The sequence below is a fragment of the Perca flavescens genome, chromosome 12, assembly GCF_004354835.1.
Source record: "Perca flavescens isolate YP-PL-M2 chromosome 12, PFLA_1.0, whole genome shotgun sequence".
Classification (NCBI taxonomy): domain Eukaryota; kingdom Metazoa; phylum Chordata; class Actinopteri; order Perciformes; family Percidae; genus Perca; species Perca flavescens.
Genome location: NC_041342.1, coordinates 11,432,982 through 11,453,722, shown reverse-complemented (window position 1 = coordinate 11,453,722; position 20,741 = coordinate 11,432,982). Strand labels below are relative to the sequence as shown.

General features: G+C 41.9%; 2 protein-coding genes across 5 annotated transcripts in view; one reads left to right on the top strand and one right to left on the bottom strand.

Moving 5' to 3' along the window:
- Window positions 1-18,065, bottom strand: part of mtf2 (metal response element binding transcription factor 2) — a 28,851-nt gene extending 10,786 nt beyond the window's left edge. The window contains exons 1-3 of one of the 4 annotated variants that reach the window (XM_028593713.1): window positions 17,838-18,065; window positions 1,722-1,923; window positions 417-498 (exon numbers count right to left, since the gene is read on the bottom strand). In XM_028593713.1, coding sequence (XP_028449514.1) covers window positions 417-498; window positions 1,722-1,802 — 163 coding nt within the window. In that variant the 5' untranslated portion in view covers window positions 1,803-1,923; window positions 17,838-18,065. Of the gene's footprint in view, window positions 1-416; window positions 499-1,721; window positions 1,924-2,322; window positions 2,475-2,984; window positions 3,047-3,068; window positions 3,286-17,837 lie in introns of those variants that run through there. The other 3 variants (XM_028593710.1, XM_028593712.1, XM_028593711.1) reach the window with 3 other exon arrangements.
- Window positions 6,322-20,310, top strand: dipk1aa (divergent protein kinase domain 1Aa). The gene is made up of 6 exons (XM_028593714.1): window positions 6,322-6,800; window positions 15,588-15,722; window positions 15,994-16,101; window positions 16,190-16,366; window positions 19,091-19,222; window positions 19,367-20,310. Exons 1-6 carry the CDS (start codon window positions 6,747-6,749, stop codon window positions 20,045-20,047), a joined length of 1,287 nt encoding a protein of 428 aa, XP_028449515.1. The 5' UTR covers window positions 6,322-6,746; the 3' UTR covers window positions 20,048-20,310.
- Window positions 20,311-20,741: the final 431 nt, after the last annotated feature.

The window sequence follows — 20,741 nt, the reverse complement described above, 5'->3', positions numbered from 1 at the left end:
CAAAAAATAAATATACAATCAAGTAGTGGATATTTGTCAAGAAATGTTAAAAATGTTTGATCCATCAAAAATCACATTATGCCTTATGAAGCTAATCTGTGTCATATTCACATTCTAACTGACTGATCTAGAGGCCAGCCTGTCTGTATCTACCCTACGCTCATCTGGACTTGTGTTGTCTGATGACAGACACTGGACAGTTTAACTGCCAGCAACAAGAGTAAGGAGATAAGTAAGGCAGAAGGCAGCAAAATTACTATTAAATTGTACAGAACCCATGGTGCAGTTGCTGAGAGTCAATACAACAGCATATCCTCCTTTCAAATACCTGCAAATGATCAAGGACTGCCTTTTTATTCAATAGTGTGATCCACATATTTCACAAACAAGTAGATCTTGAAGTTGAAGGAACTAACCTGTCTGGATATCCTTCCACAGAACCCAGGACTTTGACCGATCCTCAAAAACCACAAAGCATCGCTGCTTGTCCCGATCTATCTGAAGGAGAAAACGAAAATAGATTAAGGTCTTCCTAAACACTACACTGTTCTTAAAGCCTAAATAGTGCCCTGGCATCCCACATCGTCCCAATAGTCCAGTAATATTTTATATGTTTCGCATCACATAAGACTAATTCAGAGGATTTTGCCATGTAGGCACTGTCCTATGATCAAATCTGCTAAGTATAATCTAAATATTAACCTCAGTCCACACCAAGCGACTTTCAAAGTCGTCAGATCGTTTTACTGTTCACACTACACAACTAGCTCTCTCGTAATTCTCTGTAAACAGTATTTGTGGTTTTCACATTACATGACCAGCGACGGGGGGGTCACTCGTTACATCTCTTGAGTATGCCTGGTTTCCAAACTAGTTTTGTCAGAAAAACACACGCAAGATGTGACATGGGACATGACCTAAATACCATGCAAAAATGAAAAGAAACAAGCACTCCACATTGTTGGTGCGCCCAATTTGCAGTGATAAAACAAAGAAGAGAAAAGAAGAGTTAGGTGGGGTAATCGTTGGCACAAGTATTTATAGACGTTTCCTCTAGGTGCAACAACTTTGGACCGTGTTGCAAATGTAACACACACACAGTAAAGTTCCTATTGTTACAGCAACCCCTCCCCCAGGTCTCCCCTCAACACATTCACACAAAAGTGTGATTTATGGTTGTGCGGAGGCTCTACACAGAGCTTTCACCGTAGCCTACGTAAGTGGCCTGAAGTTTATACTTGTGCGTTGGGGAGTGTGCGTCGAGCGGCGTGTGTGTGTGTGTGGGGAGTGTGTAGTAAAGCGAGGGAGAAGTGAGAGAGTGGCGGTGATTAGCTTTGGAGCGAGCGACTCTAGAGGCATAGTGAGAGGAACAAAGTGTCTGCCCTGTGCTTTCTGACCAAGGTGGGAAATCTGTTGCAGGAAAAGTTAACCCTCTCCTTGATTTCATGTTGTTTATGAAGAAGGAGAACCAGGAAATGAGTCGGGGGGGAAATGAGTCGGGGGGAAACACGACGGCGAGCTCCAAAAACCGTCAGCGAGTGGAGAATCAGGCCTAAAATCATGTCAAATGTATGCACTTGAAGGCCTCCTTAAGGCCGATTCCTGTGTTTTGCGTATCTGGTGTGCTGGAGTATGCGGTGGTACTGTGATATAAGTACCAAAAAAAAAAGAAATTTAAAAAAGAATTTTAGTAGCAAAAGGAGGGTTTCCCTCACACTAACCTTGGTGATTGTCCCCAAGTAGAACAAGCCATCTGACCACCGGGCCAAGACGTCCTGTCCCTCTGTGAACCTGTCAGACATGTCGTCCTCTCCATACTCCCCTCTAGCAGAAAGGCTTGAGGGGGACAAGGACACAGCCTGCTGCTGCCGCTGGGGGAGAGCTCTGTGATGGACAGACAGGTGATCCACAACCCCTGAGTCTCTGAGAGGGTGGGGGGGGCAGGGAGAAAGAGAGATGAGAGACCACAGGAAATGAGATTAATCATTATTACCGTACTTTCAGGAGACACGTCAATCCCTGCATTATTATCACCAATTCCCAGTCTGCGTGCTGCTGACAGTGTGCTGGGCATTTCATTTAACAAGCAATAAGTATGTAAGCAAATAGATGTAACAATAGATGTAACAACGCATAATAATGATAACTTTCTTGAGAGTAATGGTAAAAATGCCAGTACAAGACGGGCTAAGCTTTTCACACAGGCCGTTTTTTTTTTTATAATTCAAGTCAATTTTATTTACATCACAAATTTGCCTCAAGGGACTTTACAATCTGTACAGAATATTACACCCTCTGTCCTTTGACTCTCGATAATGATACCTCTGCTTTGTGGCTTAAAAATAGGAATACTACAATCCACACTATGGTTTTGACCATCAATGAAATTCCTTTGTAACAGCCAACAGGAGTTAGGCTATATGCAGATATATCTGAGTCTCTACTGAAATGCTGTCATCATACAGGGATATATGGTGTGGTTATAGAACATCTTAAAAAAAAATGAAAATGAAACGCATGCCATTTCCCCTCCAGTGGATACACACAACAGGTGATTCTACTCATAATTAGTGCTAATTGGTAATTAACCACAGCCATGCAGTCAGTAAGATGGCTACAATGCTGAGCATTTCTATAGCCTTTCCGACATCTAAAACTAGAGCAAACGCAAAGATTGCTATACATTTTGAACACACAGCTACATATGAACAGACAACTGGATGTCAGTGTCATCTATATTTACACCACATGTGCATATTTTGTTGCAAAACATTCACTAAGTTAGAGATTGTAGATTTTTTTTGTAATTTCCATTAGCCAATGCCCGTACATCCGAGATTCCCTTTGTTCGAATACTGAGTGAAAATGGTCAATATTTGCCCCAAGCGAGGATAAAGGGCCAGCTTGAGATAACATTGAATACTGAAATGTCTTAATATGAAAAAGCTAGCAGCCACGCCTGGTTGTTAGCATGAATAACCCACATGAAAAGCGGTAACCCCGGAGAGGTCGCTGACCGTCGGACCCACACCCCCCGAAAAGGAGGAAAAACATGATGACAACAATACCTCATTCGGTCACCTCCGCTTCTTCAACAAATGACTCGTACAACAACAAAAAACTGAATGGGAACGACCGCTGTTATCCCGCTTCTTCTGTAGTTGAATCTATTTCAAAAGTATATCGCGGAAACTTGCGGGGCTCTGGCCTTCTTCAGAAGATAACAAACGGTTCATTTTCCCCAAGCACGTTCGCCATTTTGGTTTCCCGCTGATGATCGGGGAGTGCATTATGGGAAGCGTTAGCCAAAGCAATGCAGTTTAAAATAAAATAAAAAAAATAAAAAAATCAGAAACCGTCACTAAATTGGTTTAAAAATGAATTAAAGAAATATTTTTCTCTACAAATACTAGCTGATTCAAACCAGCTAATAAAAAAAAAAGTTCTATGTCTCAATTTGTTTTGTTTTGAATAAGACAAAATGTTTTGGCCTGTATTATATATTCATTTAATTGGATCTGCTAGAAAAATGACTAATGTACTGATAGGTTCTCAAAATACAAATGATGTGTGCTATATTGATATATTCGGCTGTGTAGCCTAACCTAATTGAGGATTGTTACATGCTGGAAAGTGATAATGCAATGCGATCATGTAATGCCCTTGCCTTAGGTATATTTACTTTCATCATGTATAGTATTACATTACATATGACTCGAATCCTGATGTCATAAATTCCAAATTATCATCTGATCTTCAGTTCTTACATGACTGGTTGAAAAAGAACCACTTGAACTTAAAGAAAACTGAATGTATGTATTTTCACTCACCCAGAAAGTCTTTCTTTCACTGATCCTATTACCTTTGCAAACCAAGATCTTGTCATCACAAAGACTTACAAATATCTCGGTGTGCTACTTGATACATACCGGGAACACTTCTAACTTAACAAAAAAGCTGAATCAGAAAGTTTATTTATTTTATTTTAACATATTTTTAATATGTATAACAAGATTAGATAATATATTTCCTTTTCTGTTTCTGTAGCTTACCTGCAATTGTGTTTTCAACAATGTCCTACTGATTGACTCCCTGACGAAGGCTTGTATGCCGAAACGCGTCGGAGTACTTTAAGATTTATGATGACTAAGCCATAAATAAAGGCTTTGTATTTTTCTAAAAGAGAGTGCCTTGGAGTTTCATTTTTGGTTTCTACAATGTCCTACTGTCTTCCAATTTGGTCTCTTACTAAGGAAATTACTGAACCAATAGCATGACTATACAATCGAGCGCTCAAGATCCACAGTAATCTTCCAAAGTGGTCTCGCCATAGCATTGCACTCACACGCTCACACACTCTGACTTACCAGTACTATATAAACAGTCACGCTATTACATTTTATTTTCAGATTCAAAATAGCACTTCACCAGCACTTGCTGCACTTCTCCCGACACACGATATGAGACCAGTACGCCTCACTGGGTCAGTTTCACAGGCATTCATTCCAGTCCCCCCATACCAAAACAACTATGGTCAGAAATCCTTTTTTCATACATACACCAAAATTTGGAATGACATTCCTCATCACATCAGAACACTACCATCCATCACATATTTCAAAAAGGCATAGGCCTACAAACTGTTCCTTCTCAACAGTTACACTTGCACTCATTGATTGTTCATGTATTGTCTGCACTGTTTGCACTGTCTGTTATAGTTGTTTTTAGTCGTCTGTATCTGTCTAGCCCATGCTAATGTCCTGTACATTTGTTTCTGTCTTCATGTGCTGTAACTGTGTTCTATGTTCTATGTTTCTGCAGAACAGGAACCTGCTGGAAACCAGTTTTTAAACTGAGTCAGGCCCGTTTAAAACTGTAACTTAATGTTACTTTTTATCCTTTCCTGTATAATAAATGACATTAATGAATTATATAGGCATACTACCTACTTATGTAGGCCTATGTATTATTGTGTACTGTCAATATAAGCCTTGCTGTTTTGAATATGATAATATTGTTTTTGACGAATGCAAACTTCATATTCCTAAGTTGTAATGAATTGTCATAAATAAAGTTTGAAAAAAAAAATTATGGGAAGCACTTAAACGACTTCTGCTTGTTAGGGCCAGAGCAATGACAACATCGGTCGGTGAAGGCCCTATTAAAATCAATAGGATTATTAGGGCCTGAGCACAAAAGTGCCAGGAGCCCAACGGTGCTTTCAATAAATTGATTTTATCTAGTAGGTGACCCAATGGGATTGTTGGGACCAAGGCAATCTCTTATTGTGTGTTTTGTTTTATGATTGGGATAGTGAGAAGGGTACTGATAATGCTATAGATAAATTCAACTTAAAACTTAAGGAACCAAAGGGGATGTCTTTTTCTATTTAGTAATCATGTAGGCCCTAATGTGTTAGTACCTTTATTTGTTACTAGTTTTATTCATTTATTTTTTTGATTAACTTAGTTAGTGAAGCTAAGGAGGTTTTTCCGAGTGTAGTCAGTCACATTATGCAAGTCTTATACCCATTTCCAGCTATCAAGTTCAACTGGGTGGCTTAACTGAAATACACTGTAATTAACTGAAGTGGGAGGTTTGACTCCATGTGCCATGCCCTTTGTCCTAAATTTGTCAGGGGCCTCGCCCATTTTGTGAGTTTCTTTTCTTTATTCAGACTCCTGTAGGCAGCAGGGGACAGCTCATTGGTGCATGTGGATAGGCTACATGTTTTTTTTATGGTCAATGTTGAAAAAAATATTTAAAAAAAAGGAAGGAATTTGAAATTTGAAACCTGCATGAAACATTTTTTTATCATGTATTCAAGTTGTAATTACTGATACTCTGCTCACTTGGCTACTTTGCAGACAGAAGACTACTGTTGTATATGACATTACAAGGTATATGGTAAAGACATGTAGGCCTATAGTGTCTAGGAAACGCAAATTGGCTTACAGGTCATCTTTTATTTTGGAAGTTACGACCGGAAATCAGGCTACCATTTAACAAAAATGCTATTGACAAAATATAATAAACAAAGATACAGCTAAACATTAGCACACATACATTCAAAATAATATAATGAACATAAAGTGAGAATATTAAGGACAAATTACATAAAAATAAATAGAAAACACGAGTAGGTGTAATAAGAAATAAAAGCATATTCAGTCAGAGAATTCGGGGGGAAAAGAGGGATGCTATTTAAACAATAAGGCTTTAATTGTGAAAGAGTAGAGGAAGTTTGTTATACTCATGCTTTTCTATTCTAGCTTGACCCGGTCATAGCTTCAAGAGTTTAGCAACCACACAATACTCATAAAGACTCATCGATATCAGCGCACCGGTAAATCCACGCTCACACAGATTTCCTCAATTTGGTTGACAACCTGAAAACTTAAAATGTTTTATTAGAAGATTAAGAAGTTGCGCCTGCGCCGTGATACTCCGTTTTTTTTTTTTCCTCGCAGCTTGAGGTATGTCGCTTTGCTTAAAAATCAGCAGCCGCAGCAAAGAGCAGAGGCGCAGGCAAAGTGCACTATCGGAGAGCGATTCCCACGGACGAGACAAAACGACAGCCCAGGGCCGTGGATCATAGTGGGGCTCAGATCTGCAAACATGCAGCCATTGCTGCCGGTTCTGTAAACCAGGCAAAACATTTTATGTGGAAGACGCTCCTCTCCCGTGAATTTGTTTGGACGATCTCCCACAGCCAGGTCCACGTATTGAGATGATCTATTTTTGTGATGGCGAAGGGTCTGATTCCACGGGCCTGGGTGAAAAAGTCTTTTTACTTCCAGGTAATCTCGATGTACGACAGCGGTTTGTTATCGTATAGTACGGGGATGTTGTTTACATTGACTGTGAACCTGTTGTGTGTGTGAAGGCTATATGGGTCGTCATGGTGTCACAGCTGCATGGCAGCACCTCCTCGGGCTGCTCTGATGGGAATCGTAGGCTGTTTCAAAAAAAACCTGAAGAATGAGAATATGTGCTGATGAAATATTAAGTTGCCAGTCTTTTCTGCTGATCCAGAAAGGATAGACCGAGCACAGCACAGGCCTACCACTCAGAGTGTGTATAACCATGTGAGGAGAAGATTGGTAATCCATGCAAGAGTTATATCCCGGGTCAGGGAGGGATCTCTGTTTGGATCATTTCATCTCACATTTTTAAATCTCCTCACATTTGACTGAAAAATATGTATAGACGTTCCAACGTATGGCTCAAAGTGGTTTCATCACCTCCAGTAGTGCCTGAGCAGCAATGGTCATTGTGATTGGATAAGAAGATTGAAGCTTCTCATTTGGGTACCGGTGGCTTTCTGCCAGCAACTACTCCCAGTCCCAGTACAGTAAAGAGCTTATGAAAGAGGAAGAGAATACAGGGTTGCATTTGCTCTAGGGGAGAGTAAACATATTGCTACATTACATCATACAGTACATACAGCTTATCACAACTTTTGGCATGAACTACAGTCGAGTTCGGGAGGTGAAACATGATGGCAGATTTGATTTATTCTGGCTTCACCCAATATCTACGCACACCAGTGTTTCCTGTGGCCTCGTGATGGGCTGGTTAATTTGACAAGATCGGTCACAATAAAGCCACACACACACACACACACACACACACACACACACACAGCGTGTGCAGAAGTGGTTTCTTTTAGTCCTGAGGTGATCCCCTATACATAGAAAAAGCAAACACTATACTTATATTTCTGGCCACTTCTGTCTGTGTACTTTTTTTGTGTGTCATCTGTTAGGGATGCTTCTGTTCCTGTTTTGGTGCAAGGAGTTTGTTTGTACAAGGAGAGGGACAAATTTAACTAAGTACATTCACTTTGCATTTTGTAGCCTGCTGAGCGTACTTCCAAATCAATTAGTGCCTTCGTATTTAGGTAAAAAAGGTCAGCTCACCAACATAATGCAAACTCTGGCTGATGCCAAATCTAAAAAAAAAAAGAATAAGTCTCGTTAAGGGGCCTGTAGGTTTATGGCGACACACCAAAATGTGTTTGCTGAGACGGGGTGTCCATGTTTGTTAATGGACACGGTGTCTGGTTTGCATCTAGGTTCCAAAAAGCAAGTCCACAGGGTTATTATAAGGATTACTTTGCAGAGTAAAACCCAGAACAGGTTTCTTTTCTTCATCAGTCCATGTTCCAGATTTAAAGGAGTTCCAGCGCTGTCGAGTAAGGTCTGGCTACACGGGTACAGTGGCACTCATACGTTTATGGACCCATGCTAAAGTTGACTAAAAAGAGGAATAACAAAAAAAATCATCAAATAGAGATTGACTGAAATAAAACCATGCCAATCTCTAGATATGGTGAAGGCTATGTGACGATGTGGGGCTATTTTAATTCCAAAGGCCAAGGGAACTTTATCAGGATGCATAGTATCCTGGATCCATGAAATAACTGGCCTGCCTGCCACTATGGGTATTTAACATAGGGGTGTACTTACTTATGCCCCCTGTATTTTAAGAAAGAACATTTATTTATTTACGATACATTATTCTTTTACAAAGAAAATTGGTGTCCTTAAATGTTTGATTTTTCCTCATTTTCTTTTAATTAAGGCAATAAGATCACTTTCCAAAACCACTTTTTTTTAGTCAACTTTAGCATGGGTTCATAAAAGTTTGAGAACGGCAACGCGCAGAGAGCGGAAGGTGAAGGACATCCGACCGTTATCCTGGAAATGAACTTCCACTGATCCAGACTAGTAGTTGTACTAAAGTTATCTAGTTAACACGTTTCCCCCCACATGTAGGACACATGGCTTTTGAATTTCAAAGCTTTTTAGATGTACACAAGTTCAAAAAGCCACATGAAAGCTAGTTTTCGGGTTTTGTGAATTTCTGTCTTTTCTGCTGGGTCTCTTGGAAGCATTGCAGATCTTAAGTGCTGTAACCTTTGCCCTGTTTTTTGAGACTCGTGTATTAGGAAATAGTCTGTAAACGTATTTTTTTCCACTCTGGGATGGCATCAACCATTTAGTACACAGTGGTCTGCTGGGGGGGCAGTGACACCTGTACTACAGACAGTCCTGAGGAGTTGTGTGGACTTACATGGAGGAAGTAGGAGAGAAAGGCATCATGGGCAACCTCTCCCAATCCCTATATGAAACCCTGAGGACAGCTATGGGCTGCTCCATCCACAGTGTATGAAGATGTGATACTGCAGGTCTTTTGTCCCAGCTGTATTGAGCAGACTGTAGGAAGTCAATACTTCATGGGGGTTAACGCGCGGTAACTGAACCTGACCGGTTGACAGCTGGTAACCCTACAGTTTGCACCACAGCCTTTGTTCTATGTGGACTTTGCACATTTAAAGGTCCCATGACATGGTGCTCTTTGGATGCTTTGATATAGACATTAGTGGTCCCCTAATACTGTATCTGAAGCATCTTTTATATAGGCCTTAGTGGTCCCCTAATACTGTATCTGAAGCATCTTTTATATAGGCCTTAGTGGTCCCCTAATACTGTATCTGAAGTCTCTTTTATATAGACCTTAGTGGTCCCCTAATACTGTATCTGAAGCATCTTTTATATAGGCCTTAGTGGTCCCCTAATACTGTATCTGAAGCATCTTTTATATAGGCCTTAGTGGTCCCCTAATACTGTATCTGAAGTCTCTTTTATATAGACCTTAGTGGTCCCCTAATACTGTATCTGAAGTCTCTTTTATATAGACCTTAGTGGTCCCCTAATAATGTATCTGAAGTCTCTTTTATATAGACCTTAGTGGTCCCCTAATACTGTATCTGAAGTCTCTTTTATATAGACCTTAGTGGACCCCTAATATTGTATCTGAAGTCTCTTTTTTTTTTTTTATAGACCTTAGTGGTCCCCTAATACTGTATCTGAAGTCTCTTTTATATAGGCCTTAGTGGTCCCCTAATACTGTATCTGAAGTCTCTTTTATATAGGCCTTAGTGGTCCCCTAATACTGTATCTGAAGTCTCTTTTATATAGGCCTTAGTGGTCCCCTAATACTGTATCTGAAGTCTCTTTTTTTATAGACCTTAGTGGTCCCCTAATACTGTATCTGAAGTCTCTTTTATATAGACCTTAGTGGTCCCCTAATACTGTATCTGAAGTCTTTTATATAGACCTTAGTGGTCCCCTAATACTGTATCTGAAGTCTTTTATATAGACCTTAGTGGTCCCATAATACTGTATCTGAAGTCTTTTATATAGACCTTAGTTGTCCCCTAATACTGTATCTGAAGTCTCTTTTATATAGGCCTTAGTGGTCCCCTAATACTGTATCTGAAGTCTCTTTTATATAGACCTTAGTGGTCCCCTAATACTGTATCTGAAGTCTCTTTTATATAGGCCTTAGTGGTCCCCTAATACTGTATCTGAAGTCTCTTTTATATAGGCCTTAGTGGTCCCCTAATACTGTATCTGAAGTCTCTTTTATATAGACCTTAGTGGTCCCCTAATACTGTATCTGAAGTCTCTTTTATATAGGCCTTAGTGGTCCCCTAATACTGTATCTGAAGTCTCTTTTATATAGGCCTTAGTGGTCCCCTAATACTGTATCTGAAGTATCTTTCCCGAAATTCAGCCTTGGTGCAGAATTACAGCCACTAGAGCCAGTCCCACAATGAGCTTTCCTTAGTATGTGCCATTTCTGTGTCTGTAGCTATTGAGGAGGAGAGGGGGGGGCAAGGTGGAGGTGTGGCCTGGACCAACTGCCACTTTGCTCGTTTCAAAGCCGTGATGTCTCTCTTTCTCATGGGTGGGCCATATTCTCTGGGCGGGCAAAGCAGAGAAAGGGGAGGTAACCTTGCTCCTTATGACCTCATAAGGAGAAGATTCCAGATCGGCCCATCTGAGCTTTCATTTTCTCAAAGGCAGAGCAGGATACCCAGGGCTCGGTTTACACCTGTCTCCATTACAAGCCACTGGGGGACCATAGGCAGGCTGGGGGAACGCATATTAATGTTAAAAAACCTCATAAAGTGAAATTTTCATGCCATGGGACCTTTAAGTCAACTGTAACAGTCTTCCTGCCTGCACTACTCATGACCAGCTCCCGTGCATCATCAGCATCTTGCACTATCTGTTGCCACCTTAACTGTGTTGCATTATAAGGACATGTTTGTCTTTCCATTTAGCAGGAATAGGTTTTTATATTTAACTTTATTCTCTTCTTTAAGTATAATATTTCTATTCCTTTTTGTTGTCGATTTCACTTTTCTTACCCATTTCAATCTTTGCGTCATTTTACATTTGCAGAACAGTTTCACAGTACGCTAGTTACTACAGTATAAAGGTGCAAAGATGAATCGACTTAACTGATTAGTTATTAGCTATTAAATTAATCGACAACTATTTTGATATTGATTAATCAGTTGGAGTCCTTTTTCTTTGGAAACAAAGTGCAAATTTTCTGATAAATATTTTTTTCTAGTATCTTTTCTCCTCTGTGACAGTAAACTGAAACTCTTTGAGACATTTGAGGGCGTCATCTTGGGCTTTTTGGGAAACACTGATCGTCATTTTTCCCCATTTTCTGACATTTTATCGAGCAAACAACTAATCCATTTATCCAGAAAATAATCATCAGATTAATTGACAATGAAAATAATCGTTAGTTGCTGCAGCCCTTCTACAGCACATGATAGATGGATGGATGGATGGATGGATAGATAGATAGATAGATAGATAGATAGATACAGTAGATAGATAGATACAGTAGATAGATAGATAGATAGATAGATAGATAGATAGATTTTTTTTATTTGGAGAGGAATTCACAATGTATCACTATATCATGCTTTGTATTACGCATAGCATTCAATAGCTTTTTTGACACTTCAATCCCCTGCGTGGGATCCATTTAATTACATCTAATGTTATCTTAGCTAAGACAAACATATTAGGCTCCGAGGAGGAGGAGACAGTGGAGAGGACCACAGGGAGTCTGTTGCTCTGGTTCTACTTCTTTAACTCTGAGGCTTCATCATGTGTTTGCACAGATATACAGAGACACCCCTCCACACAGACATCTTTCACACATGAGTTCTATAATACCGTATTGTCTGTGTGGGTTTCATGCCCATACAATTTCTACGTATAGCACCTGCATGCATGCATACCAAAGGAGTCAGATCTGATGGTGGTGTGTAGATGACTTGTACTCCTCTGATGACTCTTGTTCCCTCCATGGAGGCCCACTATCTGTTTGTTCATCTCTTCAGGACGCAGAGCACTTAAACAACAAGGCGGCTCGGCAGAGGAGACTACAGATCTAATATGAAGCTGCTGCCAATGGGCAGTTTGGTCAAATGCACCAAAGGGAATGGGAGGAAGGAAGATTCTGGTTTTCCTGTATCCTCCCTGTGCTTTTCTTTTGAAGTCTGTAGCTCAGTGTGGTGATGCGTTGCATATTTTGTGTGAACAAATTCTATGATAAAGCCCCAGAGCTCATTAGTTGTTGTTTTTTTAATCAAGTTCAAAACGCACAAAGAATCCGTATGCCTTCATCTTAAAAGAAGTGATCAAGGTACAGACTGTCTGTGTGTTTGTGAATGTGTGATTGGATAACTTTCATTTGTGCTGCACTTTGGATGGACACAATACAGAAAAAACAATCTGTTGTCCAGGCCGGAGCTGTTTACCAAGTGCAGTAATCACAGCACATCATATTTTGTTGGGATTTGGAAACTGCTGAATTGAGAGGGAACAGCACGCTGCCAAGATATACACAACCTAAGCTGTTCCTGCCATGTGATCAGAGTGAGAATCCGAATCACTTTATCCTCCCAGGCTCTTAACAGCCCTGGAGGAAAAACTCACTGCCGTTTTGTTTTAGTCAAAGTCCCATACTGTGTCTCACACAGCAACTCTGACATACCTTCTTTTCCACTGCGCTTTCCAACAACTTACTTTTTCTTCTTCTTTTTTTTTTTTACTTTCTCGCATTGCAGTAATCATTAACTGCCAGGGGTGGAAGTAACTAATAACATTTACTCCCGTAACAACGTTTTTTTTTTTGTGTAGTACTTTTGTAAGTATATTTATAAAAATCTGTAATTTTACTGTTACTTAAAGGTCCTATGACGTGCTGCTTTTTGGATGATTTTATATAGGCCTCAGTGGTCCCCTAATACTGTATCGGAAGTGTCTTTTATATAGACCTTAGTGGTCCCCTAATACTGTATCTGAAGTCTCTTTTATATAGACCTTAGTGGTCCCCTAATACTGTATCTGAAGTCTCTTTTATATAGACCTTAGTGGTCCCCTAATACTGTATCTGAAGTCTCTTTTATATAGACCTTAGTGGTCCCCTAATACTGTATCTGAAGTCTTTTATATAGACCTTAGTGGTCCCCTAATACTGTATCTGAAGTCTCTTTTATATAGGCCTTAGTGGTCCCCTAATACTGTATATGAAGTCTCTTTTATATAGGCCTTAGTGGTCCCCTAATACTGTATCTGAAGTCTCTTTTATATAGGCCTTAGTGGTCCCCTAATACTGTATCTGAAGTCTCTTTTATATAGACCTTAGTGGTCCCCTAATACTGTATCTGAAGTCTCTTTTATATAGACCTTAGTGGTCCCCTAATACTGTATCTGAAGTCTCTTTTATATTGACCTCAGTGGTCCCCTAATACTGTATCTGAAGTCTCTTTTATATAGGCCTTAGTGGTCCCCTAATACTGTATCTGAAGTCTCTTTTATATAGGCCTTAGTGGTCCCCTAATACTGTATCTGAAGTCTCTTTTATATAGACCTTAGTGGTCCACTAATACTGTATCTGAAGTCTCTTTTATATAGGCCTTAGTGGTCCCCTAATACTGTATCTGAAGTCTCTTTTATATAGAGCTTAGTGGTCCCCTAATACTGTATCTGAAGTCTTTTATATAGACCTCAGTGGTCCCCTAATACTGTATCTGAAGTCTCTTTTATATAGACCTTAGTGGGGGGCAAGGTGGTGCTTTGCTTGTTTTCAAACAATGATGTCTCTCTGAATTTTTCATGCCATGGGACCTTTTTTAAGTACTTTTTATCACAAGTATTGTACTTGGCAACATTTCAAGTCGCATCCGTTACTATTTAAAAACAAAATTCCCATTCAGTTTAGAGAATGGAACAGAAGACAAATCAAAAAGAAAATTCAGCAGCTGCAGCCGACAAGAAGCTGCAGGTGTGTCCGCGGCTGCAGGAGGGCACAGCTCGGTGGAGGTGACGCTCAGGAAGAGATACATAAAGTCAGCCGTCAGCGGGTGCTGGGAAGGGCGTGGAACTAGTATTTAGTAAAATCATTGAATGCAGCTCTTATGTACGTATATCTTGTTCTGTTCTTTTCAGTTGGGTTGATCTTGTTCTGTAAATCTGAGGATTTGAATTATCGCCTATACAGTTTTATTCGGTTACACTTTACTTCAAGGTATCTACATAAGTGTGACATGACGCTGTCATGAACGTGTCATAAACAGTCATAAATGTTTATGACATAACGCTTCTTTAAGTAAGTGTCATTCAGTTTTTGTCATGACAAGTTAGGGTTACATGACAGCGTCATGTGTTCATGTCACTCTTATGTAGATACCTTCAACTAAAGTGTTACCGTTTTTTCTTTAGGATTGAAATTAGAATAGAAATCTGTTTATATAGCTGTAAAAAAGACACTGACTGCATTAACTTGCACAATGTCCCTGAAACTAAGCACCTCTGTCCACAGGGGCATTGTGGAACATGTGATGTGTGGATCCTGTGATACGTGATGTGTGGGTCCTGTGACACAGGCAGTAATTAGATTCTTTTTTTTTTTTTTTTTAAAGACCCATAACCAGAATGGCACATGACACTGGAACAACTGGATCTGCACCTTTTTTAAACCATTTCCAGCTTAATGAGCAATTGTTGCCCATGGCGACTGATCAGCCAGCCAGCACCTTATTATGGGACACCCCCATGCTGTCACCATGGTAACCTTTTTATGTGATCAGGTTTGATTAGGGAGTGCAACTGTCTGGCTTGAATCGACATTTCTTTTGACGTTCCTTCCTTTGCCAGGTTCTTTTCCAGGTTTCATCCTTTTCTTCGCCACCACCGCACTAAGTGCAACTGCTCCTGGAGGAATTGTTGCATCTTTGTAAATTATAGTGTGGTCTAGACCAATGTCTTACCACTTACCCATTTAAAAAAAAAAATCTCACTGACCAAAATAGCCCCAAAAACAATAGACCTCCCACTTCAACGGTATATTATAAATTACAGCTAAATGAAATGACAGTTTCACAAATAGCTGACTCACTCATTGTCTCAGTCGCCATCTCAGTGAGAAGAATGGTGCTGCTTATGCTGAGAATGCAGTAACCGTAAACCTTATTTATCCTTATTCTTTTGAAATGTCACCTTAAATTTACATACAAGTTTATTTAATATTGAAAACAACACATCTATGATCCTCACTACTATGCTTTGGAGTCGCTCGCAGAGAGTTTGAATTTTTTATATATATATACATATATATATATATATATCTCTCGACTGTAAGGCAGGTATATTTTCAGGCTCTGGATCGATCTTAGTTTCTTTTTCTGCTCGCCCTCATAGGCTCGGATCTCCTTTGTGCGGGTGAAGTACCTGTTCCTTACGTGGCTGACTGTGCTGGTGGGGAGCTGGGTGCTCTATGTGCAATACTCGGCCTACACAGAGCTGTGCAGAGGACACGAGTGCAAGAACGCCATTGTGAGTAATGGCTTTGTTTGTTCTGACCCTGTGAATGATTTTTGTAACGGACCTTTTTTATATTTTGTAATCGCCACTGCATAAGAAACGCCTAGCCTACCGATGCGTCAACCTCAGTAACGTGTTGGAAACCCTTCTTGTGTTCTTTGTTTTTAGATGTAGAAAAGAAATGTTCCTGCTTTCTGATTATCAAATGAGCAGAACCTAATATAAATGGATGGATATAATTCTAAATTAAATCACACTGTTCTGCATTTTCTCTTTCTCCAAGTGTGATCAGTACAGGAAGGGAATCATTGATGGCTCTGCCTGCAGCAGTCTGTGTGACAAAGACACCCTCTACATGAGCAGGTGCCTGTCAACACTGCCAAACAACCAGGTAGGAAACACAGTCCTGTTGAAGCTGTGACTTTACTACTCGCAGTGTTCCGCCTGTTGACTTGTCTGTTTACTGTTGTGCTTTTCAGGTTTACACGGGAAGCTGGGGAGACCACGACGGGATCATCCGCTGTAGGTTGGGGGAGGTCGTGCACTACGAGCTGGGCGAGGAGCCGGAGCCGCGGAGGGAAGCCCCCGTGTTCGACAAGCCCACCAGAGGCACGTCGGTGGAGAAGTTCAGAGAGATGGTCTTTAATCACCTCAAGGTAGAGGACTTTGAGTCAGAGAGGTTCATGTAGAGCCACATATCTTAAGCCGCTTTCCGACCGGAGGGATTTTTGCAGTTCCTAGAACATAAAATTCCTAGAACCCTTTGTTTCTCGTGTTCCGACTGGACCAATTTGGGGATTTTTAAGTTCCTCTGGCCGCAGTTCCTGTAACTCTTTCAGCTCCTACTTCAGGGCGGGGTCTTCTCGCTGTTCCCTTTTCAGCATAGGGACCTAGGTCAACAAGGGTCGGGTTTCCGGTACAGACAGACCAACATCGGGACAATTTTAACAAGTTGTCGCCATCTTATTCATCACTAAATTCACTTCTGACAACGTTTTAGGCGAGAAATGAACTGTTTAGATTTCGAATATAGGCAGTCTTGCGAGAATTGATGCCGAATTGACAATTTGCTTCGAAGTTTTCGGAGGTGAGAAGCTCCATGAAGCTCGTCGCTCAGCCAGTCCTGCTCACAGACCCCGCTGTAAGCTGGAGGTCTCTCAGACCGCTCTCGTAAATAAGAGGCTTTTATTTCGCCGTTGACGGTTCGTTTGTTAAAATATCACAACACATGTCCATCATAAGATTAAGGGGAACCTGTGGTTAACTTTCTTTTCGGAGTTAAACTCCATGTGCGTGCCCTGCGGGCTTGACAGCTTCGCTAACCGGGCCGTCTCTCACACAAACACACACGTTCACAGCGCAGCAGGCAGTGGCGGGGGAGAGAGAGATAACCTTTTTTTTTTTTTTTGGTGTGTTTTCAGATTTTAACGCTATGAAGACCGTTGCCGTGCTTGCAGCACTCCCTTACCCCTCCTACCAGTCCCTATGGCCACTTGGCCAGTGCGAATGCAAATGACAAAAAAAACAGTTTTGGGGGAGAGTAGTTAGTAGATCTGCTTAGAAGGTCTTTGCCAGACCCTCCTCCAAAGCGCTCTGAAGGAGGGTCTGGCTACTCCACATAGCATTCCGGGGATGGGAGGAAAACGTGCTCTGGTTTAATGGCATTTCTTTAAACCAATCCGAATCGTCATGGCCGGTGCTAAACTCCGCACAGAGCCACTGCAAAATAGTCGTGCGAGAGAGAACTCCGAGTGGACCGATAGTCTAGCTAGCTGTCTGGATTTACCCTGCAGAGATCTGAGGAGCAGTTAACCATAGTCCTCATATATCCACCAAATTCCAACACAAAGAAAGCGGAAGGAAACGTAAAATACTTGTATCCAGCAGAATTTCCTGCAGCACCGGAGCAATCCTGAAAGTGGAACGCGAAGGATATAGACTACCCAGACGGTAACATTAATCCCCCTGTCTCACTCTCCCTAAGTGTTGCATTCAACATAGGGCTGGGTAATATATCGATAATATATCGACATTGAGATATGAGACTAGATATAGTCTTACATTTTCAATATATTTGGTCAAAAATATTGTCTTCCAGAGGGGTTGCGCTGTGTTAAACTGACTCACCCAGAATCTGCATGGTTTCGCGTCTGAAGATGGCTGCTCGCCTCGGTGACCACGCCGTAGCTTCGGGTCCACTTCGGCGTCCTCTTCCTTGTGGTTGTAGTTCAGGTGTATTTACAAAAGTTTGTTACGTGGGAAAACGAGAACAGTTTTTTTCCAGCGTCTTTTCCTTCACTAGTGTTGACTGCGTAGAAGCGTCTGGTTTGCAACTGCTTCCATCTCCTCAAATCCTTTCTGACACCTCTACAAATCAGCAAATCACACAAACAACCCCCCCCCCCCAGTATTTTCCCTATTAGCTCACTACTCAAAAGACAGACTGATCTCATGAAGTGGCGTATGTATGACACGCCAGTTCGTATGCCATTTTGTCGTGTTATCAAGACGCATAATCACTTTTTAGCGTGTTTATCAACGCAATTCGTCCGCCATTGACCTACATTACGAGTGAATTTTCGCCATAGCAAGTAGTATAAAGCGACGTAGGACCGCGATAGGAGGTTGGTTGGGGCGTTGGATGGGTAAAACACAGGACTTTCACCCAGGAGAGGTGTAGCGTGTAGCAATTTTTAGCGGGGGGTTTTTTGTAAAAAATTTGTAAGCCTTCCCCAATGTTTCTTTCCTAAACCCAACCGTTTATTGTTTTCCTAAGCATGTTTTTGTCGGGTTTTTTTGTGTTACTAAAGCCTTTCCCTGTTCTTTTCCTAAACCCAACCTTTTTTTTTTTTTTTTTTTTTTTACACGTGTGACGTTGTTCTTGCAATAGTACGTCAAGGTTCTCGCGATAACACTAGGGCTGCCACCTCTTAGTCGATTAGTCGACTAATCCGTCGTTTTGGTCTTAGTCGACTAAGATTTCTTTAGTCGGTTAGTCATTTTTTATGCTTATTCATGCTTAATTACTTACTTCCAAGAAACTTCTGAGCACATTTATGGTAAACACAAGATTTAAAGTGGTGCTTTTGCAGGATTAATTGTGGAGAAACTTAAGTTTTTACAGATGGTTAATTAACTAGTCGAGGACAGTCCTAGATAACACGCCACGTGGTGGGTATGTTTACATTTTCTGTATACAGCGTAGACATACACGTGGATAGCTGAAAATGCGTACAGATAACACGCCATTTGGCTTTAGGAAAGTGGCGTGTATGTTTACGCAAAGTCACGATGCCATGTTGCAAAAGACACTAAACTGATAGCATAGCATAGCACCTGGAACAAACCTCTTCATGTCTCTGTCCCTATCGTTCCATCAGTCCAAGCTTGGGGAGCAGGCTAACCTCGCCAGCCTCGTCAGCCAGATCCTCTCTGTCGCCGATGGCAATAAAGATGGACGGGTGTCGCTGCCAGAAGCTCGCTCTACATGGGCCCTCCTGCAGATGGATGAGGTAAAATAGCAAGCCACTGAATAAGACAATTACCAATCTGTTATCTGTGACACATGTTGTTTTTGTATGCTATGTCTCAGTGTAGAAAAGTAACATGAAATCCCTCCAGCTCTTTGGTGAGACAGATTTGTGGGTTTTTTTTAGGTGTTGTTGGGTCTGCTGCTCCAGGACCGTGGACACACTCCTCGTCTCCTCGGCTACTGCGGAGACCTGTACATGACGGAGCGCGTCCCCTACGGGCCCCTGTATGGTTTGTCTCTACCCTGGCCGCTGGTTTCCTGGGTACCCAACGGCGTGCAGCGCACCATGGACCAGTGGTTCACCCCCTCGTGGCCTCGCAAAGCCAAGATCTCCATGGGCCTCCTGGAGCTGGTGGAGGACATCTTCCACGGCACCTACGGCAGCTTTCTGATTTGCGACCTCGCCGCCGAGCACTTTGGTTACACCGACCGCCACGAGCTCCGCCTGACTAATGCCCGAGCGGTGGTTCCAGAGGACGAGTTCAGGCGCGCCATGCGGGTGCTGAAGTGTGAGACGGATGCCGACTGCGTGTATGGCGTGGACTGCCAGACGTCCTGTGACGTGTCGGAGAAACGCTGCAGGGAGGAGCCAGTTCGGCCAAACTTGGCCAAGGCGTGCGGCACGCTAAAGGACTACCTCCTGCGCGGGGCGCCGTCGGGGCTCAGAGAGGAGCTGGAGAGGCAGTTGTACGCCTGCATGGCTCTCAGGGGTAACGCTGGACAGATGAACATGGAGCACTCGCTTATTCTCAACAACCTGAAAGCTCTGCTGTGGAGACAGATCTCACACACCAAGGACTCGTGACGAGGAAGCCCGTTTTGAAATCTTGTTCCTCAAACGGAGCGGAGTACTTAAGATGCTGTGATTTAGGAATAGCCAATTTAATTAAGTAGTTTTTATCAACTCTTAACACTTACGAACGGTTAGACTGATGGAGACTCTACCTCCTCTGTCCAGGTTTTCGGAAGTTTGGGGCCTGGAAACCACGTCTGAAATGTAAGACTAAAATGAACTGAATGATTGCATGTTTCCACCATCAGTCACACTTAAAAAAAAAAGTTCATGCAGCCACATTGTATTGTATTGTTCACCACAGTGGAATGTTTCGGGGGCAGTGCAGGAAAAACAGACTCGTAAATAGATTTTACTGTTATGGCGCTTACCCACTGCTAGTAGCGGCTCGGCTCGGCTCGGCCCAGCCCGGCCCGGCCGCGTTGCCCCGTCCTCCTTTTTTTCCATTGCAGATTTAGTACCGCCTCAGGCGTGAGGCGAGCTCGGCTAGTCGTCATAGCGCCGCCGCAGGAAACGGCCGTGACCTAACGCAACACACACACACACACACACACACACACACACACACACACACACACACACACACACACACACACACACACACACACACACACACACAGAACGTCGAAGGTGTGTTGTTGTTGCCACAGCCAGAAGACAAATTTAGGAGGCTGGAGGCAGCCAAAAAAAAACCCCACTGGCTAAA